The following is a 27587-nucleotide window of genomic DNA, read 5'->3' on the forward strand; positions in this document are numbered from 1 at the left end:
AGAGTCACAATTGTTATGAGTTGTACTGTTAATATAATCATTGGCAACATATCAACAATAAAACGTTTCTTGAATTGAAATTTTGCCTATTGCTATTATTGGTATATAAGTTCATTGTTTTTTTTTTTTTAATTTTCACTTTTATGCCATGTATACAAATGCACATAAACATTTGTTCCACGTGCAATAATCATACCTCTGACCTGTTCTATGTTTAAAATATCAACTTTTATTTTTTACTGCATTGTGTGAAATGATTACCATTTGAACATTGCAAATATAGGCCTGTATAGGGTTACCTCTTTGAAGCTGACATTTGTTTGAAATGTCTACTAAAAGAGAGTAACTGTAAATTATGTCACATAAGTATCATTTATGTTCTTTGGTTTCTAATTTATTTGTTTAGTTTTCCATTACATCCTTGAAATTTTTAAAATGTTGGAGCTCAGCGTGGTTCATATTTTTCTCTGCCAGACCATTAAACATTCCTTTAGCTAGTTAATTAATGTGACACTAAAGATAACAGAAAGAATAATTTGACAATTAGTCTCACCTTCATCAAGCTTATATGTAATGAATAATCAAATTTATATCATTTAACGTTAGTCTCACATTGATGACACTATTGTCTCAATGTCTTACCTTTGATCTCACTTGAAGGATATAATGGTAAATGGAAACAATATAAGAATTGAAATCCAAATAAAATGACTGATACATAGGTAAGAACTTTTTTTTCAATTTTGTACACCATATATATTATATTCTACCTTTAAGTCCAGATTTATTGTTTAATATATTATATTGTTTAATATCTTTGTAATAAATATTGATAAATATTGTTTTAAAATGTTTTAACCCTTCAGTTGCTACTATAGGCTTATACACGTTGATACAAGTGAACTTTTCAGAGTGCTCTATCTAAACTTACACGTATGTTTCCCGCATGTTTTGATTACACCTCCTTTTTGAGCAGCTGTCACTGACAGTGGAACAGTCGTGTTATAAACTAAGAACACGTTGGCAGATGGGGAGTTGACACTGTTCTCAAATACTTTGCTTTAATACTGGTATCAACCTTGTTATATACTATTACCGGCAGAAAAACAAACATCTTTATAATATGAATCATTTTTGCTTAATCTTTTATCAAATAGATTTTCTATTAAAACATAGAACTAATGTGACTATTATTATTATTATTATTATTATTATTATTATTATTATTATTATTATTATTATTATTATTATTATTATTATTGATTTAAGAATAATAGTTAAGTAGCTGAAACTTTTAATAGGATAGAATATAATTTGAATATAAGTGCAGTGTTGGAAAAAAAAAAAAAGACGTAATAGCACTTCAATGCTGAATTACACCTCATTAAGCCAAAACACAATCAACCAATGCCTTTGTCTTGAGATTTTGTATAACTTCGTGTGCAATGCTTGTGCCTGTTCTGTTCATTAAAGTAGGCGATCCAAGATAGCCTATTGCTCCCTTGCATCTATATTTATCAACACTTCCTGGCCATAAAAGGTCGGGACTGGCTCAGACATTCCATTGCCAGCAAGCATTATTTCTGTTCTGGACCCTGGAGTCCAGTCCACAGCCCGTTCCTATCCACCGCTTTGCTTTGATTCATCGTTACTCACTGGGATTTTCATTTCACACGTTTTCAGCATTTGTTTACATTTTAGCTTTGGTAAGTGTTACTATTATTTTTCTTTTCTATCTTCTGTAGTCTTTGGCTGTGACAAAGCTGTGACAGCATTTTAACCGACCAATCTTCACTGACAATCCAATGTTGACTAGGCATTTTGCTAATGCATGGTTTATGGGATGAACCTCTAGTTTGTCAAATTTAGTTTTATTTTTATTTTATAAGAGATATTGTTTAAAGTAGTGCATTACTATACTATTAATACACTAACCTTACACTGTACTAGCATTGGCAGTAAGAATGGATCACTGTCAGCATCTGGATTTTTATTGCACATGATCACCGATCAGAAAATAAAATCCTGCTTCATGACACATTTCTGAAAAGGGCTTCTGATGAAAATGTTTCCATGTAACTCATTATCATTCATAAATTTGAGAATAAATACAATAAGACGTGTTTACAACATGCACATTGATAAAGTTTCTCCCTCCTGACGTTAGAATAGTGGTTTGCACGAAAGTCAATACCGCTACAGAAGAATCGGACTAAAGATCACTGACTGGAGCCGATCAGGATGTCCTTACCTCTCTACCAGAAACAGCACAAGCACTATGACCGCGGGTACCGCAGCACGGAGGTGCAGTCTGCGCTCAGCCAATACCACCTGGAGGAAAAAAGCAGCACTGAATCCCACAGCAAAGGGTAAGGGAACAATCTTTTGGATAAGTTGAGGTGTAATCAGTCAGGACTATTGTCCGAAGATGACTGCGTATATATTTGAATTTGACGCAGTTTTATTTTTATATTTTTATGTGTCTTTATATGAACGGCAATTGAAAATATATAGCTCGGTTCATTGAACATTTCTGCAGAAGATTTCTATACTATCCCTTGACCGTAGTAAAAACATAGCAAATTATAAGCATTGTAAATTATGGGTAAGCGTTTTAAAGCCTAGAGGGATATGGTAAAGCATGGCAAAGTAAGGTAAATGTATAGTTTAAACACCGGAAAGAATGGAACACTGCTAAACTACAGTGGTACACTTTTATAAGGGGTGTATTCTGGTTCACTGGGTGAAAATGTTTTTGTTACATAGTTCTTTAAAATGTTGAGGCGATTTTGACACTGATGAGACTTCTTGAATGGATATTGCTTCCATTGAAGTTATACATTATATATTTGTTATACATTATTGCTTTGATGGGGCTTTTTTGTTAACCAGTTTGCTCATCCTTCATAGTAGGTGCAGTTTTCTACTCCCCAGAGTTGTGATTTTCTCTTTAGCAAGGCATAGAAATTTTGGCTTCTCATTTGAAGCTTTGGAAATGAAATGAGCCTTACTGTTGTTCAAGCAGCATGGTGTCCTGGCTGTTTATTTGTATTTAAACTATATATCTCTATTCAGGTGTAATAGAGTTTTTCTTGACAGGTGCACACCTTCATGCTGGTGAAATTCTATCCTAATCAGATGTGACTGTGTTGTTTAGTGTACAGGCTGTGTTCAGTCTGTGAGAGACACAACAATTACAATATATGAAAAGCTACATAAACAATGAATGTTTATAATATTTACATACTCGTTATTTACATTTACATTCTTAAATGGCCTATAAATGCTTTTGCAATTACCCAGGGAAATGCTGCATATTGTAACGTGAAGGTGAAAAACGATTCAGGACACAGGTATGCAGCAAAACAGCAGGGTCTTTCTTTGCAGTACAGACAGCAAACAGGTTCAGATGGTTGTCAGCTTGCAGGCTCTATTTAAACAGCCCCGCAGACATACACAGTTGAAACATTGTATATTCTCTACCCAATCAGAAGCCCAGCCCGGTTACCTCCCCCCTGTCTCTGACAGGTGCACCCCTCAGTCTCTTGTCCACCTTTCCCGGGCTGGTGAGAGGTCACCGCTGGTGTAAGGTTGCATCATTAGTTTAGGTAGGGCAAGCTCTTTTGCAAAGTCCTCTACATTGCCCTCTCGTGTAAGTCTTGTGTGCCAGCAATTAATTACTAGCACCAAACAGTTGCAAGCAAGTCTCTGCAAATTGCATGGTCCGACATGCATAAACAGTCCTGAACAACAATCCGGCCACAGACACACGGTTCCACCCATGCTCGTTGTTACAAAATGTGCAGGCTTCTGAATGGTAGTCCGGGTCCTTCTTCTGTCCATTTTTTCATACCCTTTATACCATGAAGGTGCTTCCATTAATAATAATAATAATAATAATAATAATAATAATAATAATAATAAAGTAATAAAAACAGTCATAATCCAGAAAAGTGTTTAAAACAGCAAAAATAGCTATTCATTTACACAGCATTTTGAAAAAAACCTTGGATGTGTGAGGTGTTGTTTTCGGAATGTTAGGTTTCCTATGGCTAGTTCTTCCGTTCCTTTTCAATGTATTTATTTATTTTTAACTGTAGTAGGTTCTATTTCTAATTAATATATATATATATATATATATATATATATATATATATATATATATATATATATATATTTTTTTTTTTAGAACATTCCAGTTTTTTGATGATCCTGTTGGGGCCAAGACAGATTTAGTTGCTGTTAACCATATCTGGCAATAAGGATCAGATATTTTAATATTTTCATTTGCTTCATAAAAGGAAAGGCCCCCGGAAAGTCTAATTTAAGATTCAAATCAAGACAAATTAACAAATCAGTTATTATTTCCTTTCAAGACTTTCTTGCCTTAAAGGTGGTTTTCTTTGTTGGTTCATTTAAATTTTCTAGTTTTAATATATATAGATATTATAGGAGGCAGTGTGGTCCAGTGGGTAAAGTCCCGGGCTTGTAACCAGAAGGTCACCGGTTCAAATCCCACCTCTGTGTTAATAATAATAATAATAAATAGTAGTAGTAGTAGTAGTACAGTGACCTGTGTTGGATGATTACTGGCAGCAATTAGAAGGAGGTAGTCAACATAAACTAAAACTTTAAAAATAAACAATTGCTTATAAAGCAGAATTACTTTTAGGATTCTCAGTTCAGAGTGGGAAATTAGAGCAATAATAAACACAGTGTGCTTAACCTTCTCCTGGTGAACTTGTTTTTGTAATAACACCGTGTAACAATTTTTTTTTTTTTTTTGGTTCCTGGGTAGTAAGTGTTATTTCCTAATTGCTTATGCCTCAAAAGTATAGAAAATGGCTATTATTCCCCACAAACTTTGCTTTTGTGACCAGGACAGTGATATTTTGAAATGTACCTATTTTCCAGAACATTCCAGATAGATTCAGTGCTGAGTAAACTTGGAGTAACTTCTAGAACTTTCTAGAACTTTCTAGTAATATAAATAGTAGTATAAATACAGGGGCCTTAAGCCCACCAGTTTAGTTTAGTTCCAGCTGCCTAAGTGGATACATATCTGCATTTTTCTGAGATGGCATCAAGGTCATAGGAGACTTCAAAATGGTGGCATTCCTGATGGGTCTCCAAGGCGGTTTTACCAAGTTTCCCTGCTATCTTTGCCTTTGGGACAGCAGGGACACCAAGGCGCACTACCACAGGCGGGACCGGCCACAGCGGACCGAGTTCTCTGTGTGGAGGAACAACGTCAAGTGGGAGCCACTGGTGGACTCCCGGAAGGTGCTGATGCCACCACTGCACATCAAATTGGGCCTTATGAAACAATTTGTCAGAGCTCTAGATAAGGAGTCAGCAGCCTTCAAGAACCTTCAAGACTTCTTCCCTAACCTGTCTGAGGCAAAGGTCAAAACCGGTGTCTTCGTCAGACCACAGATAAAGAAGATCCTGGAGTGCAATGAATTCCCCAAGAAGCTCACTAGTAAGGAGAAAGCGGCTTAGAACAGCTTTGTCGCAGTGGTTCGGGGCTTCCTGGGCAATCACAAGGCCGAAAACTATGTGGAGCTGGTTGAGACTCTGGTGAAGAACTACGGCACAATGGGCTGTAGGATGTCCCTCAAAGTCCATATCCTTGATGCTCATCTTGATAAATTCTAGGAGAACATGGGAGCGTACTCGGAGGAGCAAGGAGAGCGCTTCCACCAGGATATACTGGACTTTGAACGCCGCTACCAAGGACAGTATAACGAGAACATGATGGGAGACTACATTTGGGGGCTGATTCGTGAAAGTGATTTATAGTATAATCGTAAATCTCGAAAAACTACTCACTTCTAACTCTTTTGTAGTCATTTTTGTATTACTTTAGTATAAATACATGTTAATTTGGATTCATATGTTGTTTTTTTCTGACTTTATGTGAACGAAAAGACACAAATTCACCCGTTTTCTCATTGGAAATAGGTAAATTTCAAAATATCACTGCCCTGGTCACAAAAGCAAAGTTTGTGGGGAATAATAGCCATGTTCTATACTTTTGAGGCATAAGCAATTAGGAAATAACACTTACTACCCAGGAACAAAAATTGTGTTACATAGTGTTAATTATAACACAAGGAAATGTATTTAAATCCTTCAGCAGCCTTATGTTTGTGGAACTTGAGGGTGATAGACTTATATTCAATAATTGGAATCAGTAAATGTTACAGTTTTCTGTAGATGAAAATTACAAATTAGGATTTTTTTTACTGGTAAAAGAAACCTCAAAGCCTGCAGCCGGTAGATTTTCAACCGGTTGTAGTTAATCAGTTTTCTTAAAACAAAGGCCATCATAATCAATTCACATGTAACCACATTGAAATTTACCTGATAGGGTACCAATGATACCATGTTATATCAAATGTATATTTTCATTTTAAAACAGACTTCTGGTGCTACACTAAGTTCACAGATAGCTTGTCTTGCCTTTAATTCCTTGGTCATTTCACCCCAGCAGTGTCTTCTTGGTAAAAGCATGTCAGTGAATAGGGAAAGCAGCTAATTGGTTATTGACAGGGAAGTACCCAGTGAAGGTGAAATGACCCAGGAAGTGCAAAACCATCTAAAAGCATAGCTTGCAAACATATATGTCTTTAAGATAGTGAAGTACCAGATATCATGTTTAAAAATAAAAATACATTGTTGCAACAAAAAAAGAGTTTCTTTCAAAAAAGCACATTTGAGAATGGATGTACTTGGTAGAGAAAATGTGTTAGCTACAATTACTTTAAGAAACCCTCACACCCCACACGTAAGACTCCGCCTTGGCAGACTTGTGGTTCATGTGGTTCTACCACATGAAATATTTGATGAGTGCCAAGAGATCACATGAGCAAATCTTACTCTCAAGCAGTTCAACAAAAGGGCAAGAGTGTTGTAGGTCAAATACCTTCATTCCCAGTAGCTGGCTGGTATCCAGTGGGTTGGTAGCAGCAGTGTTGTTGCATTCTATATGAAAAAATAATGTACTGAGAAATCTAGAGCTACATTTTGAGCTTTCCAATTGTTATAGCCATTATTAAAAAAAGGTAATTGGTATATAGTTGACTAATCCTCTGCAATCCTTGGTCACCTTTTCATTGAAAAAAAAGAGTTAAAGTTAAGTTAAAATTACTTGTGTACAATATTTCTTGGAAGCCAACTTCAATAACTGATGTCTACCTCCAGGTTTGCAAGTTTTAAAAATGTAATGAGTCAAATCTTCGTCAGGTTTATTGTTTTCTAGTCAGAGGTGAGAATCGTGATGACATTTGCATGGTTCTGAACACATTGGTTGGACTAATGAAGGATTTGTCTTCTGAAGTGATTTCCCAAATGTTATGAAACATATGCAGTTTCTGGTTATCCACTTTTGAGTGGTACTGACACCTGTAATTGTTTTTTGATATACTTGACTGGGAATACATATGTCATTGACATACATTAATTCTTTCAGTTCCAGGGTACTGAGTTTGTTTCTTAGATGGCAAATAGTCATCCAACGAAGTAAATGGGAACTGATATTTTTTAAAGAAAGTAAACACAACTTTGATTCCTGTAGTTGTCGGTAATTAGGAATTTGAAATAACAAGTTTCAATCTGCCACTGAGGTTGAAATGAATGACCAAAATAATTCTCTCCATTATAATGACTGAATTTACTTAAATAATTACTTACATGTGGAAATATTGGATGTTGGTAAATTACAGTAGTATTCTGTAATGACCATTGTACAAAAAACATGATACATGTAAGCAATCTTTTACATTATTTAACGTCCAATTACAAATGTGTATCGTCGAGTTTTAAACCGTAGGCTGCTGATGGAACCAATGGCAGCCTGAGTTTAATATTAGAAAGAGATGAGATTGAGTTTTTGTCTCATGGCATTTTTGTAAATTATTTAGTGTAGTTTACTCTACAATAGTTCTAGAAAAAAAATCCAGAACAATGGATTGCAGTAAGGTGAAGTGTAGCAAAAAAGCAAGATGCTGCCAGCAGTTAACCATGGGCCATGTTGCTTTCATTGCAGATCGAGAGCTGCCCTCTATTCAGATGAGGTGCTGGTGGAGAGCTCCTCCAAACTGAGCCCACGACCCAAGAGACCAAGACCGACCTACACTGCTCTGGATCATGAGATCATCGGCTATGTGGTGCCAGTGTTCAGAGGCCGGTATGTAATCTGTGGCGTGGGTTATCTGAAAATTTTAGAGCTTCTCTGAGGTAATATCTGAAATGGGCTTTGAGGTCTATATATCAATGACATTATAATCGCCTTGGGAAGTGTCATTGATGGTTTAAAGGCTTTAACTTTTAAGAGACTTTTTTTTTAAGAAGGCAGGTATATCACCGTATTCCATAGTTAAGGGGGACATGTGTGAGATATAAATCATGTGCCTGTTCCCAGCCACTATATACTGTACATTAATCCATAGAAGCTACAGGTAGTGGACAAAAAAATTGAAACACCAATGTAAAGTCACTTAATAGGACGTCGGGCCACTATGGTATCCTGCTCTGTGGAGTTCTCGGCGGACCGTTTTTGATGAAACTGGCTGCTCGCGCCCCAGGTTGAAATTTGCAGTCAATTGATCTGCAGTTGCTCGCTTGTTTTGCCTTGCACTTCGATTTAACGCACGGATATCACGATCCTGGAGTATGCGCTTCCGCCCACTGTTGCCCTTTGCTGATGATGTCTTTCCCTCGGAGTTCCATGCCAACATCACCTTAGACACCGTTGCTCGTGAAACATCAGCAAGTTGAGCTGTCTTGGTCACTGAAGCTCCTGCCAAACTCGCCCCAACAATCACCCCTCTTTCAAAGTCACTGAGGTCTCCTCTTGCAGCCATGCTAGCCATAATCATAGGAAACCAGGCCTGTCCAGCATTTTTATACATGACCCTAAGCATGCTGGGATATTATTTGCTTAATTAACGCATAAGCCACACCTGTGTGGAAGCCCATGCTTTCAATATACTTGGTGTCCCTCATTTACCCAGGTGTTTCCATTTTTTTGTCCACTACCTGTATATAAGCACAACCTATATTTGCCAGTTGTTATGTGTTTATGCCCTTAGTGAAACACACACTTGTTGTAGCCCTTCTCTGCCCTATTCTGATTTGTTTCAAGCAGGGTCCTTTATTTTTATTTATTTATTTATTTATTTATTTATTTATTTATTTATTTATTTTTTACTACAGTGCTGGCCCTGATATATTTTTTAATGATTGTCATCCCCCTGGAGATGCCTATACTAGAAGACAAGAATATAGTGGTGATAAGTGCTTTCCGAATCTGATAATTTGTAGGCCCTTTTTGATCTTGTTTAGAGAAATATCAAAATGGTAAAAATGGAGAAATATGTCTGTCCCTCACACTTACATTGATCTTCTTTTTCATGATTCTGAAGGCAATGGTGGGAATGAATGTTTATAATATTTTTCTAAAAAGAATGCAAATGGGTTGATATTAAACATAAATAAACACAATCCTGTGCACATATTTCCACGTTAGGGTCAATAACAGAAATCAGCTGGCCAGCTGCATTAAGTTTTCAGGAAAACATTACCCTTCATAATATGTCCATTATTACATTATGCCTGTCTGGTGAGCACATATTTTCCTATGCAGAAACTAGCTGTTTAATTACCTGAATGCATTTTTCTCTTCAGTCGAGAATATGTTAGTGGAATAACAGATACAGAAGAGGAGAGGATCAAAGAGACGGCAGGATACCTGGCTAGAAGGAACCTTTTCTCTTCCGGTGAAGGTGTCACGGCTATCAGCAGATCCACGGAGGACACTGTACGGGAAGAGATGTTTGAGAAGAAGTCTAGAAAGACTGCAATGCGAGAATCAGCCGAGCGCATTAACTTAAACAAGAAGGTAAGGGGCTTGAACCGTAAGGACACATTTACAATTAATGAATTGTGAATGAGCACATCTGTGCAGTGCAGTGTGGGCAACTGTGGTCATGGAGGGACATTCTGCTTGAAGTTTAACAGGTAGAATGAAATAATTAGCTGCTATGACATGGTATGTGTTTTAATTGGTCCAATTAAACAGTTAATGACATGGTCTGCATAGGCCAGAGCTCTCCATCCCTGGTGTAGTGTAACACCATAGGGGATTTGTGGTGTGGTGCAATCGTCTTAACCACATGAACAGTTGTAGAGCCTGTAACTTAGACTCACCCACTGTACATGGGTCAAAGTTCACACTGGCAGTATATCATGATACACTGCCTGTTACATCAAATAGTCTACAGAATCAAAGTCTAGGAAGAGAAAGCTACAGTTGTGTTCAATACAAGACCACATAGTTTTACTCTAACATCAAGACTGTAATAGTGAATAGTCAAGAGCCACACCATTTTTCTCTGCCAGCACCATAAAAGTCTAACTGTCTAGATAGAAAATGGCTGATGCTTCCAAAAATTTATTTCTAGTAAAAATGAATGAACCTAGCCAACCCAGTAGCTTCTTAATATGATTTAGTTATGTTTTATAACAGTGCATTACTATAACATGTTATTATTGTAAATATCTAATGTTTAGAACATCTTTTGTAAAACATAAAACAAACAAAAAAATGATTAGCATTCCATAATATTGTTATGGCCACCATTATAGAATCCAATAATAAGTAAGGTTCTATCCCAGTAACTCCACCCTAAGGAAATCAAATCATGACTCTCAATTGATTTAACTGTGGGATCTTAATACCGCCACCATTGAAATCATCATAAAAAAGGGAGTTATTATTATTTTTTTCATTGATTTGAATAGTATTAAAATCTGCCGTTGTTTAGATGAGTTATATAGACCCTGTTATGTTGATTTACTTTTCAGATCCATGAGACCGTGGAATTTCATAGGAAGCAGAATGAGGACAGTCTATTGCATGCTCCTGAGTTTGTCATTAAGCCCCGGTCCCACACTGTCTGGGAGAAACAGAACGTCAAACTGCACTGCACCGTCACTGGCTGGCCTGAGCCCCGCGTAACCTGGTGAGCACACAGGCCCCAAACTCTAGACTGTTTTGAACTATCTGCCAAAGTGTACTGTATAATTGGTGAGGCTTCCTATACTGAAAGAGGACCAATTGGACTGGTTTTCTTGGTGAAATGACAATAAACTGGTATTGTTACAAAAGTGATCAAAAGTAATTCAGAAAGTTTATTTAAAAATGATCAAAAGTGTGTCAAAGTAGGGGGCTCCCAAGTGGCGCATCCGGTAAAGGCGCTCCACGTGGAGTGCAGGATGTGCTGTATAGCCTGGACATCGCCGGTTCGAGTCCAGGCTATTCCACAGCCGACCGTGGATGGGAACTTCCAGGGGGTGGCACACAATTGGCCGAGCGTCGCCTGGGGGGAGGGAGGGTTAGGTCGGCCAGGGTGTCCTCGGCTCACCACACACCAGCGACCTCTGTAGTCTGGCCAGGCGCCTGCGGGCTGTAAGCTGCCCGAGAGCTGCTTTGTCCTCCGAGTCTCTGAGTCTGCAGTGTGAAAAAAAAGCGGTCGGCTGACAGTACACACTTCAGAGGACAGTGTGTGTTCGTCTTCGCCCTCCCGAGTCAGCGCAGTGGTGGTAGCGGTGAGCTGAGCTTTAGAAATAATTGGCCATTCTAAATTGGGAGAAAATAATAAAGATAATTGGCAACGACCAAATTTATAAAAAAAAAAAAAAAAAGTAATTCAGAAAGTTTATTTAAAAATGATCAAAAGTGTGTCAAGTTATTTGTTATTAGTTTTGTAACATTAACAGTTTACACATGGTTAAAATCTCATTTTGGCCCAGTATCATTTTACATCTGTAGAAAGTTAATGTTGTAGGCTATTGTCATTGCAACCTATGAAAAGAGTAAATATAGCCAGAAAGATATTCCAAAGATTTTGTGTATGCCTGCACCCCTTATACGTTTCCATTCTAATGGAGGAGTTATTTAAATCCTGATAGTGTGACAGGGATACCGGAGGAGGAGTTCACAGCTGACCTTGTCATTAGGGAACTTGCTGTCTAACTTTACCACCTGACTTTGCCTGATTGGAATGCGGCTTCGCAGAAATAACAAATGTTTCTAAGAGGTATATCTCTTAACACCCGTCTGTAAACGACGGCTCTGTCTTGAAGCTAGGTACTCTGGGTAAAATTGAAATTGTGGCCTCAACTTGTCGTGTGGGTGGGAAGTTTTCATATGGGTTTGAGAATGTATAAACTCCAAACCTTCTATATAAACAGTTGAATACAAATATCGAACATATTAATAACTAGTGGTTCAAGTTTTGTGAAATAAGACTCATTAATTCAGAATCAGTGAGAAGCTCCAAATTATATTTTCATGTTTTTACTGTCCATTTTTAAGATGTTTGCATCATTCTGAGTGGTTCTTTGTGCTTATTTTTAAGGTGTTAAAGTGTCTTGCCCTGAGTAAGTAGCAGTAATATCTAGTGAACAGCCAAGTTTCCATTTACATTGCTGACAATTAGGGATGTGCAGATGCTCACATTTTCCCAGTAATTCCATGTAAGTTTTAAGTTGTTAGGTGTTATTTCAAATGATATAAAAACATGGAAATTTCACAACACAAAACAAAGCTTTCCCTGGCTTTTCTACATATGTATTGACCACCAATCACTAACAATCTGACAGTGTGATTTAATACAGAACCTGTCGTATCAAACAAACTAAAACCATTCATATTTTTATTTAATCCTAGTGATTTCGCTTCCTGATTTTTCACTTTGCTTGTTTCCATAGAAATGCATCATCCCTGTAGTACATTTTGGGATTGTAGTCCTGGACAAGAGTTAATCTCTGATTAAATCTGACAAACGAATATATCTTCCAGTATACAAGACCGATAGATAATTTAGTCCGAGTAATTAGGTGATCAGTGGCTGGCAATGAGAACGGAATAGCATCTTCTGAACTAAAAAAATGTATAATAATTACCACTCAAAATAATTGCAAACATCATAAAGGGTAAGGGGGCTATACTTTAAAATGTATTTTGAAGCTACTTACTCTTATATTAACCATGTACACTTAATCAAGGTCTTTATGCCTCTCAGAGCTTTCCCTAGGCTCTTTAAACCTTCACCTATGTTTCCAATTTCTTAGTCTTTTACTTTCCAATTTCTTATTCTTCTCTCAAACATTCTTGAAATTATCTGCACAACTGTTCTGTCTTATTTCTCCTTTTCTCTGTCCCATTGCTTTTTGTCACACTCTCAGGTACAAAAACAATGTCCCTATTGATGTCCATGCTTACCCTGGCAAGTATAAAATAGAGAGCAAGTACAGCGTGCATTCACTGGAGATCAACAGGTACAGAGGCTATTTCACGCTTGTTTTATTAATGCACATGCAGTGTTTTCTTTTAATTACTACAGTGGTTTGTTATTCACGCTGTAAAAATCTGAACATTATACCGTAGTGTTCTAGAACACTGTTTCATTTGTACAACGCAATTATTATCTATGCTTTGCAGCATTCTACCTTTCATGTATTAATGCATTTTCCTTTAAACCATCACATGTCCCAGGATATTGATCTACTAGGGTTTTGCTCCCAAACTCCTTCCATTGATTACCACCCTAGTGGGTGCATGTATTGAGACTAAATTAGGTATAGGGAGAGGTTAACAGCAATGTTGCAGCACCCTGATAGAACAGTTGTTGAGATACTATTATAATACCAGTAAATTACCTAAAGAAACACAAAGCAGGACCACTAGTAATGGCAACACAATAGATTTGGAAGATATGTTGCAGAGTTGCTCTTAGAAAGTAACACACTGGCACAAATACGGTACTAATAATAATTACCATTTTTTGTACCATTAGTATGTCAAAATACCAAAATATATGTTAGAATATGTGCTATTGAATCAATTGAAATGATGTGAGATCATGCATTAAAGGTAAATACTTTCCAATAGAGACAAGCAGCGTCGAGCAAGCTAAACAAGCTTTTTAAAGGAGTTCTAATTTTAGCGTGGTGATAAATGCTTGGGCCCCAGCTCTACTGTCTTTACAATGACATTCTGACGGTAAACAGGACAGCTGTCTCTGATTGTTCACTTGACCAAAGTGTTATGTGATCCAAGCTGTTTTTCCTCTGGTGATTACAGGTTGTCTAAATATATCGGAGAGCTCTGCAAAATTAATCCACTTAAGATAAATGAAAGATACCTATATTTTGTGCTCTATTTTTGACACTGTTGTGGAGTGTCAATATTTTGATCCGAGGCTAAAGATATGGTACTGTAGTCACAAAAGCTTAACCAATTTGGACTGTTGTCTTGTGTGGCAGTCTATTTATTCAGAACAAAAAAAAATATTATTTTATTCAGTGTTCAGTAAAGCTAAATGTATCAGTGGAATCAAGACATAAACTATACAAATGTTACAGCCATTAATTAATGAGTTGTTGTTGCTGGTAAAGGATTATGTGTGTCTCTAAATGAATATACACCAGGAGAAAGCTGCCCACCAGCTGTTTTTCAAGTTTAAACAACAGGGACAGACAAAGGCTTCCATAAAATTGTAGCAGCACAGTAATAACCAATGTTACTATGTACGGTATAAGACCACCTGGCACTTGCCTCTAAGATTTGGACTTCTGACTGAAATGAGCAACTGTCTGATTTATTCAATGCTTTTCCACTGCTTTTCAGTAGTTTTTCTGTAGTTTTCAGTGTTTTTTCCTCTGCATGGAAACCTTTTAATTGAGGTCAGTAGTGCCATTCAGGTATGGGCTATTTAATAACACATCTATTTAAATCCATGTCACAAAAAACAAAACAAAAAAAAAACACATGAAAAAGGAGTATAAATGTATAGAGCCAATGCAGATACAATATGGGGAGTCTGATGCAATGTATAATGCAGGTGGTATGGAAATGGATATGTAAGATTTGCACATACTCTTTCTATTTATATATATATATATATATATATATATATATATATATATATATATATATATATATATACTCTAAGCACACTCTTAAACTCAGGGGAGACGTTCGGGAGGACATAAAGATGTTTCGGACGCCTGTAAGTGGAATGTTCATGCACTGGGCTTGCAACATGTCCAGATGACTTTTAATAATCAAGAAATTCACACAGACTCATTCAATTTGAAGTATTAACAAACCAGAGTAGTATCAGTACCCCTTTGGTTTACTAAATGCTTAGAAATGGATTGAGTCCAATTGAGAATATGTGGAAAGAGTTGAAAATTGCTGTTCACCAAAGGTCCCCATCCAACTTGACGGAGCTTGAGCAATTTTGCAAAGAAGAATGGGCAAAAATTGTAGTGTCCAGATCTGCAAAGCTGGTAGAGACTTATCCAAATAGACTCATGGCTGTAATTGCTGCCAAAGGTGCCTCTACCAAATATTGACTCAAGGGGGTGAACACTTTGACATTATGGACTTTTTTGTGTTGATCAGTGGCAAAAACTCCTAATTAAATCCATTTTGTTTCCATGTTGTAACACAAGAAAATGTGGAAAAGTCCAAGGGGGGTGAATACTTTTGAGAGCCACTGTACCTCCTTTGTCTCGAGGGTAGATCATTGTACATCTGTGTATGTACACCTGTAGTACATCTGTCCATTGGTTTTCCAGTTATTTGTATTGAAACTTTGCAAACTTGTTGTGACTATTTTTGCACTGAAACTTTAAAAATCTGTATTGGTTTAAAGTGTTTCCAGCATCTGTTTAATGACCTAAACCATAAAGGGAAAACTTAAAAAGATGATTTTCTCCTAATGTTTTATTGTTTCAGATGTGACTTTGAAGACACAGCGCAGTATCGTGCTTCTGCCATGAACATCAAAGGGGAACTCTCGGCCCTTTCCTCAGTTGTGGTGAAGAGTAGGTTTGCAAGATATTCAGTTTACTTATTTACATTCCTGTGGAAAACTTGAGTATCTGTGTATTTGTGGGCTTTGTTTTCCATTTTGATAGCATTTGGCAAACTGCTGAATGACAACCACAGAAATGGATGATTAGAAGCAGAGCTCAAGATGTAAGGCAGCAGCTCAGTGTCCTTTTATTGGCCATTTCCTAGTAGGAATATTGTACCCCAAGGACTATACTATCACCACTGGATTAGGAGATGCCATCTTCTGTATGTGCATATTTTCTGTTGACTTGTGTTATTTCATGGCACATATGTGATCATAGCAAGTTTATTTATTTATTAGGCTCATTAAATGCTAATTTATAAAGCAGATTTATAAAGCGGTCATTCTAGTCTGTAAATATTTTTTTTTATTTGAAAGGAGAACAACACCTATACATTTTATAAATTATTAAATGTATTGCTCTCAGATTGTTAGTATTGTAATATTAACATCTCCTTTCATATAAAATAGGAGAAAATAGGGCATGTGATTCATGTTAGACATGTGAGACCATGTTAACCTTTACAAACATTAATTAATTCTGACTAGTCATCTACTGTATAATGTTTCTACCACTTTATCCACGGTAACTTTTGCAATGTGCTATTTTATATCTTGTTACTATTACTTTGCATAGTAAATTTAAAAGTATATATGTTTTAACATAAATGTGTTTCCTTTTTATAGGGTATAAAGGGGAGATTGATACTTCTTCTTTTAGCACTGTTTCAGAGCCTTTATCATGTAAGTAAAGTGTTTGTTTATTTAGGGTTTGTTCAGGGTCTGTCTGTTTTGGCCATTGTGCCGTTTTGTTTTCGTGAAAGTCATTTGTGGTGAGATCTGTAACAGTGGTGAGATCTGTGCTGACTGTCTGGCACATGCATGTTACTACAGGAAGGGGGCAGCAGCCTCGTAGATCCGCTTGTCAGTCATGGCAGTGACACGGAGAGGTGGGGAAGAGGGTGTGTTGGCTTTCCCTCTCTCTGAGTAGCTGAGAGGCGGGCCTTGGGGGATTGCTGACCCTATAAGATAACGCTCTGTTGTTCCCTCGGCCTGCCCATCGAAGACGAAACCAGCCATTTGGCGGAAGCTCTGCTGCCGGACCGAGCACGGCCGGAGAAGAACGATCACAACAACAAATTAATTAAAAAGAAAAAGAAAATGAATTTTTAGGAGCAGGGAAGAACTTGGGCAGAACCCCGAATAGTACGAGCAGGTTGAGGGAACGGGTGAGCATAGGACGGAGACCCGGGCCATACAGATAGCGACAGTCGGGGTAATGCTGCTGAGTGCAGCACCTTTATTTTGTAGTTTTATTACTGTGTTTTATTTTCCCTTTTTCTTTTGCCATTTGTTTTCATGATTATTTTTGAGCACTTGTATGTGCACTGGACTGTATACCAGTATTGGTAACCTTGTGGTCCTGTTTACTGTTGCCAGTATTCAGGCCATGGACAACAGTGCCCTCTGCAGGTAAAAATACATCAGTGCGCCTGAGCGGTGTTACAAATAAGGTTTTGTCTCTATGTCAGTGAATTGCCCACCACCCTTCCATACCGTGCATCAGCGATTCATACCTCACAGTATTGTTGTCTGTCTCTTCCTGGTCTGACATCATCCCTGCCTCAACAACAAAAAGCAAAATATGTAATTTCAAATAATTTAACAAATAAACTTATTTAATTTAAAGTATTCGTTCATGACAAAAGTATTGGCACCCCTGCTTTAGTATTTTGCGTGTCATTCTTTTGCTTTTATTACACCTTTCAGAGGTTTATGATCATTCTTAACCAGTATGAAACATCTTGTTGGTGAAATCTGTGCCCATTCTGTCTTGCATATTTTCTTCAGCTGAGACAGATTGGATACACAATGCTTGGCTTTTTCAGATCAGTCGAAAGCATTTCTATTGCATTGAAATCTGGCGATTGCGAAGGCCATTCCAGAATTATGATCTTCTTTGTCTTCAGAATTACAGTTGACTTAGCTTTATGTTTTGGGTCTTTGTCGTGTTCGAAGATAAACTGTCTGCCAATTGGCCTAAAACAGATGGTATCAATGTACGTTGTAGAATGTTTTGATACATGGCTTTATTCATTCGATCTTCAAATCACATAAATGTCTCCAGTCACTGAACTGCTAAAACACCCCCGAGTCACAATCAAACCACCTCCATGCTTAACTGCAGTTCTTAAACTCATTGTCAAAGTTCCATAACACAGATATAAAAATTAAAACACTTGAAAAAATGTACTTGAAGTACATTACAATGTGAGGGAACAGTAGAAAAATATATTTTGAAGCTACTTACACTGTAAAAGTTTCCTCTACTGACTCCCATGGATTCCATGGGAGTTCAAGAACCTCTGTACTAGTGGATGTAACATTTAATATATTCTGCAATGTACATTAGTATCACATAAGTACATGTCCGGCAATACTAAAAATTATAAAGTGTTACGTTTTTGTCATCTCATCTTACCTTTTTCTAAAATAATCTTTTTTTCAGATGGCCTTTCAACCAGTGATTATGGCACAAAGTTTGATATCCACATTGTCGAGAAATTTGCTGTGTCATTTGGTAGAGAGGGGGAGACCATGAGCTTGGGCTGCACTGTGATTGTCTACCCCAATATGAAACGCATACAGCCGGAGATCCAGTGGTACAGAGATGGTAGGTGGAAAAATGTTAACACCATAAATGTACTGTGTTGATCCATACTGATGTAACAGTTAGATCCTCCCTTTCCTCTTTAACATAACTATATCTATTAAACTCATTTTAAAAGGTATATGCTTTATTTTTCTACACTTGTGAGTTTTAATATCATGTTCACTAGTTTCTTGGTATCTGCAGTTGCATTGCACTGCAGGTATGAGAGCCTTGTTTAGAGTTCAGGGTATGGTTGTAGTCTTCCACCAGCATATAGCAGAGTTCTGCTATTGCTACTGTAGACATTCTTTATAGAACTTGTGGAGACCTTTGTATGTATGCTCGTCACACTTCTGAATTCTAAATAACTGCTTATCTTATTATGATACATCTTGTATACAATATTCTTTACCACACATTATGGAAAATCTGTGGGGATACGATGGAACCTGCCCACTTTATGTCACGCTTACATTGGGGTAGCAGTGTAGTAGTGTGGAGTAGTGGTTAGGGCTCTGGACTCCTGACCGGAGGGTCGTGGGTTCAATCCCAGGTGGAGGACACTGCTGCTGTACCCTTGAGCAAGGTACTTTACCTAGATTGCTCCAGTAAAAACCCAACTGTATAAATGGGTAATTGTATGTAAAAATAATGTGATATCTTGTAACAATTGTGGGCGTCTGCTAAGAAATAAATAATAATAATAATGTGGTTCATGGTTATCGACTTTTTCACAAAGCTCTAATTTTGTATTTACAGCTGTGGCAGGGGGTTATAATATCAACATACCAGTTGGAGCTTTCTTATGCAAACAAATCTGATTTTGTCCCCAGGTGTTCTTCTCCAGCCTTCTAAATGGATGCAGATGCACTGGAGTGGGGAGCGTGCCACACTGACCCTTACTCACCTCAACAAGGAGGACGAGGGCCTCTATACCATGCGCGTGGTCACCAAATCAGGCTATGAAACCTACAGCGCTTACGTGTTTGTTAGAGGTAAGATGGCACAGAACTGCCATTTTAAACAAGACATCTTGGAAGCCAAGGCTGATTAATTTCCTAAGACCCTAAATTAATGTAACTTCAGAGATTGGTCCCCATTTATCAAAGCAGGGTGTCATTGCTAGGATGGAATCTGATACTTCAGTCCTTAAATTAAAGTTATATAATGTAAGTCTTAATGTAGCCATTGTAAGGATGGGTTAGTGTAGTCGAATACACGAAAAAAAAAAAATCGAATAGCATATTACATATTCAAGTACACGAAAAAAGCCTTATACATAAGCTTAAGGTGACCATATGGCTCTGTTTTCAGCAGGACAGTTTGGGATAGTTCAGGCTTTTCAACTCGCAACCCAATGCATTCTGGTATGTTTTACCTGTCTCAGGTACCATTCTTACCTTTAAGAGAAGCAGGACTACGCTTACCAGAATGCATTGGGTTGTGAGTTGATAAGCCTGAACTGTCCCAAACAGTCCCACTGAACACGGAGCCATATGGTCATCTTACATAAGCTACAAGTGTTAAAAGTCAGATGTTGTTATTTGCATATTAAATGTAAGGATGCTAATTAATCATGCAATGCTTGTAACAGCAAAATTCTACAGTAAACATATTTTGTTTTAAATTGTTGCACATTTTGTTGCCTTGTTTTCAGCTAATGTAAACAGATCCCTGCTTGAGTTCCCCTGTAATGGCTGCACTCAGCAGCTTCTGTGCTGTTGCTAGGCAGCACAGCACCACTACCGGTAGCATGGCACCGGTGAACTATAAATGTGTAAACTGAAATAAAAGAAATGTATATAGCAAGTGCTAAAAGAAGAAAGACAAACATGGGTAACATTGAAATTAGAAAGCTAATTTAACTTTATGATCAACATAAAGACATACTAAATGCTAAGCAGAACAACGCAATGACTTGTAAGAAAATGCAAGATACTTGGAAAGGAGTTTTTCAATGCTGGACTGCAGTTCAATGTAAAACATATACTGTTGACTTTCTCAGTTCAATGTAAAACATATACTGTTGACTTTCTATGAATGGATGGAGTAACGTCAACATTTGCACTGACTATTAAAAGTACAACAAGGTATGTGCCTTGTTTTGAATTATTTACAGGTTATTGAATAAACAAAGTAACTTGACTTAGATTAATCTGAGGTCAGTACTTAATGGCTAGTTGTAGTTGGTAGTAATGGTAAACTATTGTAGCGTTAGAATGTATTTTCTATTGTATTAGCCAGGTTACTGTTGTGTATTTAACTTGTTTTACACAAACTATAACTTAGGTACGACACATACACATCATTAACTGTAAGTATGGTCTTTACAACACAACTGAGTGCTTCACATTAACAAGGCATATTTAGTATCAATGCACCACCAACTACACATGATAACTGGGGAGCCTTGCACTTGAAAGTAGTGCCTAACTAATGGGACAGGGTATATACGTTACAGTTACAATTCAGATGCACTATTCAGATTCTTTTATGAATGTTATTATTTGTTAGAATAAAACAGATGTAGAATGTTTAGGTTGCTATATGATAAGTGTTATTGTATTCTGAATACAGCAAAAAGGTTTATTTGGTTTTGTACTGCGCAGCATTATGCTACTGTAGCTTTAATTTACAAGCGATAAATTAGTAAGTTTTATTGAGCTCTGTATTTTAATTCAGTAAACAAAAGGAAAAAACTTTGCCTAAGGAAATAAATAGTATTGAATGAAGAAATCTCATCTTGGACATTGTTTGTACTCTTCGTAACTTTTACCGGCTTACAGTGTTATGCTGTCCTCAGCCGTTGAGATTTTTTGTTCTCAGGTGTGACCCATTAAATGCACTAAATAAAACACATAGGATAGGCTAAATATTGCATATTCTCTGACAGGCACCTACACACATAGCTAGGAAAGGTCTCCTACACAAAGAGTTAGGACAATTCCGGTATTATGGTACGACGGGGTGCTGTGACATGCTAAAATTTCACAATGGCATCATTGTGATTTTACAATTCAATTATAAAATGGCATTTATCATTGTTACTAAATTACAAATTAGACACTTACCCTCTTGATAATGACTTTCATTGGTGTGTCCTCTTTTAAAAACAGAATGGTCAGGTGAGCAGCGCTGTGTGTGAGGTACAATATTTATTACTTCACTAAAAGTAATAATAACTATTGATCCCATGTGTATTTATTTTACCGGGGAATACTGGATTGATAATTAAAAACAGTTGCTAAACATGTGATTGCTTTAATGTTACTGAAAGAGGATGTTGCAGATATTTGTTCAGAGGGAGGAGTTAGCCCTTTTTTTTGCTCTGGGTCATTTCCAGTGTGGACGAGGAACCGTTTGAATTTGGATGGTTCGCTGCCACTGCCAGCAAGATGTAGCCATGTACAGTATTTGTTTCTTCATGGCTTGCTTACCAGTAGCTTCTGATGTATAGTCCCGCTGCTTTGCTTAGCTTCAACATCATTGAACTAATGTAATTTATACCCATTGGTTGCAGTGAGTAGATGATTTTCTGGGAGGCGTATGAAATTTTCAATGGGTGGAACATATGATTGACCAATCAGAGAGCAGTATCTCTGCCTGCTGTTTTAAGGACAGTTTTATCCTTATTTCACAGGTACTGTTTCTTTAAGAGGCACCTTTCCTATCAGTTTTCATTGGGATGAGTCATGAATCTATTTCTGTCCCAGTTGCTGAAGGCAGCTTAAGTTTGTAATACTAACCTAGAGACCAGTGGGGTTCTTGACTTGCTGAACATGCTGAGAACCGTGTCACTTTGCACAATTCAGCAGAACCATGGAACAAACTTTTGAAATGCAACAACAAAAAACAACATTGGAACTGGATTACTTTGTACAACAGGATTTATTTAAAAAGTTGGAATTTTGTAGCAGAATGAATTTGTACCATCATTTAGGTGGAATTGAAACCTTAAAAAACACAGTTATCTGTCTTTTAAGTGTCCTAGTCTAAAATGTATATTTCAACTCTAATGACTAATATTGGGTTTTAATTTAATTTGACATTTTTTTTAACAAAATAATTTTGAAAGCTGACCTCAATACATTAAGAACAATAAGAAAATAAGATATTTTGCATTTAGATTTTGCACATTAATGGTACTTTCTTCTTTCTTATGCTTATTTTCACATTACATGTTACCCAGCTGTTTTTTTTAAAAAACACGTAGTTAATTGCCTGTTAGGTAGACAGTAAAAACTGAAAAATATTACTACAGGAAAACTGTTTAGTAGAATCACTGTATCATCAGATCAGCAGCATATTGTGTAAAAATTGTCTTCCCTTCGCATTCGCCAAAATATAACATCTACCACTTTACATGATCAGAATTAGGGAATGGAAACATTATTTAATGTTTGCATTCCCTAATTTGTGTTGTTTCTGTTTAAAAATGGATCAGCCTTTTTTTCTTTTTCCAGTAAAAAGTTAAACAATTCAAAAGGCTTTCTGTTGTGCTCATCCTTAAACTATAGCATGACTAGTGGAACAGACACATCCCCTGGGAAGTATGTATTTACTTTCCACAGATTTTATACTGGAGTAAACCTTCTAATTCATGTTGCTGAGTTAACTAGCACAGTCTAACCTGGCAGAGCACAGTGCATTTATTGAGCCCTGTTAATCAAGAAGTGTATTTTCACTGCCCTGTGCCACTGCCCCTAAATACTAAGCAGTAACTTTAGGGCTTTCTTCTGAACGTTATGGCCACATGCACTCTGCTGAATTTAAAACGCACGCACACACACACAAGCATACACATTTAAAAATAATCCCAGTCCCAAATTCTGAAAATCCTTTGGATGTATAGAATATTTTATAGATCCAGCATCCAAGGCCAGCGTGCTGTTCTATTAATACAGCGCTGGCTTTGCTCATGTTTCAGATGCTGAGGCCGAGGTTGCTGGGGCTCCTGCTGCTCCCCTGGATGTAGAGTGCCTGGATGCCAACAAGGACTATGTCATTGTCACCTGGAAACAGCCTGCTGTAAATGGAGGCAGCCCCATCCTAGGATACTTTGTGGACAGGTCAATATGGAGTTAATTTGTTCAGTGCTTTCAGAATGCTTGGCTTTTTTAATGACAGTATGCAAATCTTTTTAACTATTGCAAACATTCTCTGAAATTTGCTTCTGAGGGATAGGAAAGCAGAGGAATGTTTTTGTGATAGTTAAAAGTAATGACCTTTGTCTCCAATCTAGGTAATAAATCACCCCTGGGGGAAAACACCAGAGAAAATCATATACACAATCACACATACATTTTGTTTTTAAAAAAGGAATATGTACTGATGCACAAAAGAAACACAACACTCAGGTCTAATGGATTTAATCAAATATTTTAAACAGAGATATCAAACAAAATTACAGAAAACATTACATCACAGAACATTACAAAGTTATGACCTCCCTGAGCATTAACACAATCCTGGCAACGTTGACGCATAGACCTGAACAGCCTCTGGATAGACTGCTGTGGGATGTTCTGCCACTCTTCCTGTGCAGCTGCAGCCAGCTGATGAAGGTTGGCTGATCATGGTTGTCTCCTGTGGATGGCACTGGTGATTTGGTCCCACAGATGTTCTATTGGACTCAGGTCAGGAGAAAAAGCTGGCCACGGCAAGACCTCGACATTGTTTTCTTGAAGTCATGCAATTGTAATCCTAGCACTGTGTGGTCTTGCATTGTTCTGCTGGAAAACCGACACTTCCGGATTGGCTTGCAAGAAACTGTTGCCTCAAGGACTTTGTCAATGTATCGCTGAGCAGTAAGGTTGCCCTCAATCTGCACCAGAGATGTTCTTGTGTTAAAAGAGATTCTTCCCCACATCATAACACTTCCACCACCTCACTGGCTGACTTGAACAATGCAACAGTCAGCATAATGGTCCTGGGCTGGTGTGGTGACCCTCTGCCTCCCAGGACGCGGCCTGTCCCTCACAGAGCAGGTTTCCTGGTTTCTCTGGACTAGTCTGCTGAGTGTTGATTCAGAACATCTCATTCTCCAGGCAACTTCTCTCACAGACAGGCAGCCTTCAATCATGCTGATAGCAATCTTCATTACTGAAGCGGGGCAAGGTTGTATCTTTCACTGGTCTTGCTTTAATTAAAATCATGTCTTTTCGAATGGCTATTTATACAGATTCTTAATCAACTCATTTTGGCAATTTTAACTCAACTCAAATACCAAACACTGAGCACCTGGTGTTTTTATGAAATCATATGACTTGCTCAGTATTTTGTTATCCCAAAGAACAATACTACTCAAACAGTCGACAAACCTATCTGCTTACTATTTTAAATGTAAATAACATTATGTATGTGCCCAATGAGCTATTGATGCAAAAATACTATGTTTTACAATATGTTGGCATACTGTGTTTTTTCATATGCTATATTTGGTTCTCCATAATTTATTGCAATACAGAGTCCATATACTGTAATATATTTTCATTATATTACAATACTTTTAGCTTCTGTATGGGAAGAGAGTAGCATCATTAAACTCTTTCTGATTTCATCAGGTGTGAGGTGGGCACCACTCACTGGAGCCAGTGCAATGACACCCCAGTCAAGTTTGCTCGTTTCCCTGTCACCGGCCTGGTGGAGGGCCGCTCCTATATCTTCCGTGTCCGGGCTGTAAATAAAAATGGAATAAGCAGACCATCCAGAGTATCCAATCCCATCGCTGCAATGGACCCTGCTGACAAGGCAAGAATGAAAGGTGAACACATTTACTTTGCCATCTGATACAGGGACTCAGCACCTGACAAGGAGGAAAATAAGTGATTCTAGATGTGGCACAGGTGGCGGTATGGCTGTCTCACAGCTCCCAGTCTTATGATTTATATTTCCACAAGAATACTGGTTTTAAGTATCATATACTTTGTCTTTTGCCCAACGGATACAATTAGCAAAAACTATAAGCAAAGAAGCTACCCACACCTTTCTAATAAATTACATATATACATACATTGTAAGTATAATACAAATTACACAATACTAACTGGCTTATAAAATACATTATTTACTCAGTACTTTTATTCCATTGATCATTTCCATCTGGCTGTTACTTGTATTGGTGCTTTTTTGCTGGTACCTGAAACACATGGATTGTCTTACAAGTTATATTGCACTGCTGCTATCTATTTTAAAATATGATCTATAGCTTGAATCTCTCAATCATATAAAGTCAGGTTTCAGCTTTCTGCCTTTTCAGGTATAGCCTAGACATTTATATAATGGATTAAGATGTTTGTTTAGTTTTATGCAGATTATAACAATATTCTACTTTAAACACATCTGTGTGTCACACAAGCCTCCTTAATTGTTTTATTTCTTAGGTCATCCATCTGCCCCATGGACAGGGCAGATTATTGTAACTGAGGAGGAGCCTGCAGGTAACATTAATTCATTTTTTGTTATTTTTATAGTTATTTTTATTTCATTATTCTCTCAAGATCTAACAGTTTAAAGACATTACATAAACATATGGTTGCATAGAACCTAATTAGCATGAAGCTTGGACTCTCTAAGGTTACCTTGGGTAATGTAGTCTAAAATGAATGCTAATTGGGGGTCTGTAAAACCAGCTGTATAAAGCTAGTAACAAAGTAGTTTATGACTAGCTGTATAATGTTAAATGATTGTTTCCACTGCGCTTTTCTTTTGCCTTTGCTTCAAAATAGGCAATCAGATAAGTTTTCCAGATGCCCATAAGAGGCCTGATTTTCCACTATCTCCCTGTAGTACTCCTTCAGTGTGTACTGTATGAGATTGATCTCCTCCGTTCCTCATTGAATTTCTGTTTTATTCAGCAAAACAAGCCATGTTGTTGTTTGTGCCTGTACAGAGGGAGTGGTGCCTGGGAAACCCTGTCAACTGGCAGTTACTGAAGCCACCAAGAGCTATGTTGTCCTGAGCTGGAAACCCCCTGGCCAGAGAGGCCATGAGGGCATCATGTACTACGTGGAAAAGGTGAGCTGCAGTGACTTGAAACAACACAGAATATCTCACATCGGATACAATTAGGAATAATTATAAGCAAAGAAGCTACCCACTCCTTTCTAATAAATTACATTTATACATACATTGTAAGTATAATACAAATTACACAATACTAACTGGCTTATAAAATACATTATTTACTCAGTACTTTTATTCCATTGATCATTTCCATCTGGCTGTTACTTGTATTGGCGCTTGTTTGCTTCTGTTTTATTAGAAAACTCCAGTGTAATAAGCTGTTAAATTCTTAAAGGCTGAGAAGAAGATGAATCTGATAGTGGTTTATATATAGTTTTGTAAAGACAACAGAAATGTATATTTCTTTACTTTTTTTTTGTTTAAAAACCACGCTGGGCCAATAACATGAAAGTGATTGTTTAGGTTGATAGTTTTTGATTTTTTTTCAATATATAGTATTTATAAAGTGCATGTTAATGTATGGGTAAATGCTCTGAACGTTATGATTAACGTAGTTTATGAATAACACTATGTAACTTCTAAAATTTGCAAACTTTAAAGCTATATCAACCTTACTTTTATATGTATGCATGTTCAAACTGTACCTTGCCATCATTATTATAGTCTAGTATAAAAGTCAATGTAACAATACGAAACACTGGAGACGACTAGGGTCCAGATTTATTTTGGGAGAAAGTCTGAACAATTTGTAACTAAACACACCCCAAAAAATAAAGAAACACCATTAGTCTTCTAGTATCCCACAAACCACTGTATAACAAAGGGTTGTGATCTAAAGAAATTTCTTTGACTGACCACCTAGGAAACTGGGTCAATGCGCTCAGCAAAGTGCTTAAATTCTGTATTTTTTTTCCTGAACAGAGTTAATTCTAGAAATGGCCAGTATGTTTCACTGCTAAATATTTATTAACTATTGCAATGCAAGTATATTTTTATAACGTGTAATATTTTATACAAGTCTTACATTGTTTTGT

The 27587-nt window shown here is 37.2% G+C and overlaps 1 protein-coding gene across 4 annotated transcripts in view; it reads left to right on the forward strand.

The window, feature by feature from the left end:
* The first annotated feature begins 1557 nt into the window (after window positions 1–1557).
* The window catches only part of LOC117400281 (myomesin-1-like), a 51385-nt gene continuing 25355 nt past the window's right edge, over window positions 1558–27587 (forward strand). For 2 of the 4 annotated variants that reach the window (XM_059022524.1, XM_033999995.3), the window contains exons 1-14: window positions 1558–1706; window positions 2168–2369; window positions 8051–8191; window positions 9691–9904; window positions 10870–11027; window positions 13255–13347; window positions 15815–15903; window positions 16623–16679; window positions 18445–18609; window positions 19422–19583; window positions 23516–23657; window positions 25152–25351; window positions 25971–26027; window positions 26480–26604. In XM_059022524.1, the coding sequence (XP_058878507.1) occupies window positions 2242–2369; window positions 8051–8191; window positions 9691–9904; window positions 10870–11027; window positions 13255–13347; window positions 15815–15903; window positions 16623–16679; window positions 18445–18609; window positions 19422–19583; window positions 23516–23657; window positions 25152–25351; window positions 25971–26027; window positions 26480–26604 (1731 nt within the window). In that variant the 5' untranslated portion in view covers window positions 1558–1706; window positions 2168–2241. Of the gene's footprint in view, window positions 1707–2167; window positions 2370–8050; window positions 8192–9690; window positions 9905–10869; window positions 11028–13254; window positions 13348–15814; window positions 15904–16622; window positions 16680–18444; window positions 18610–19421; window positions 19584–23515; window positions 23658–25151; window positions 25352–25970; window positions 26028–26479; window positions 26605–27587 lie in introns of those variants that run through there. The other 2 variants (XM_059022525.1, XM_059022526.1) reach the window with 2 other exon arrangements.

This window comes from Acipenser ruthenus, chromosome 4 (assembly GCF_902713425.1).
Source record: "Acipenser ruthenus chromosome 4, fAciRut3.2 maternal haplotype, whole genome shotgun sequence".
Classification (NCBI taxonomy): Eukaryota; Metazoa; Chordata; class Actinopteri; order Acipenseriformes; family Acipenseridae; genus Acipenser; species Acipenser ruthenus.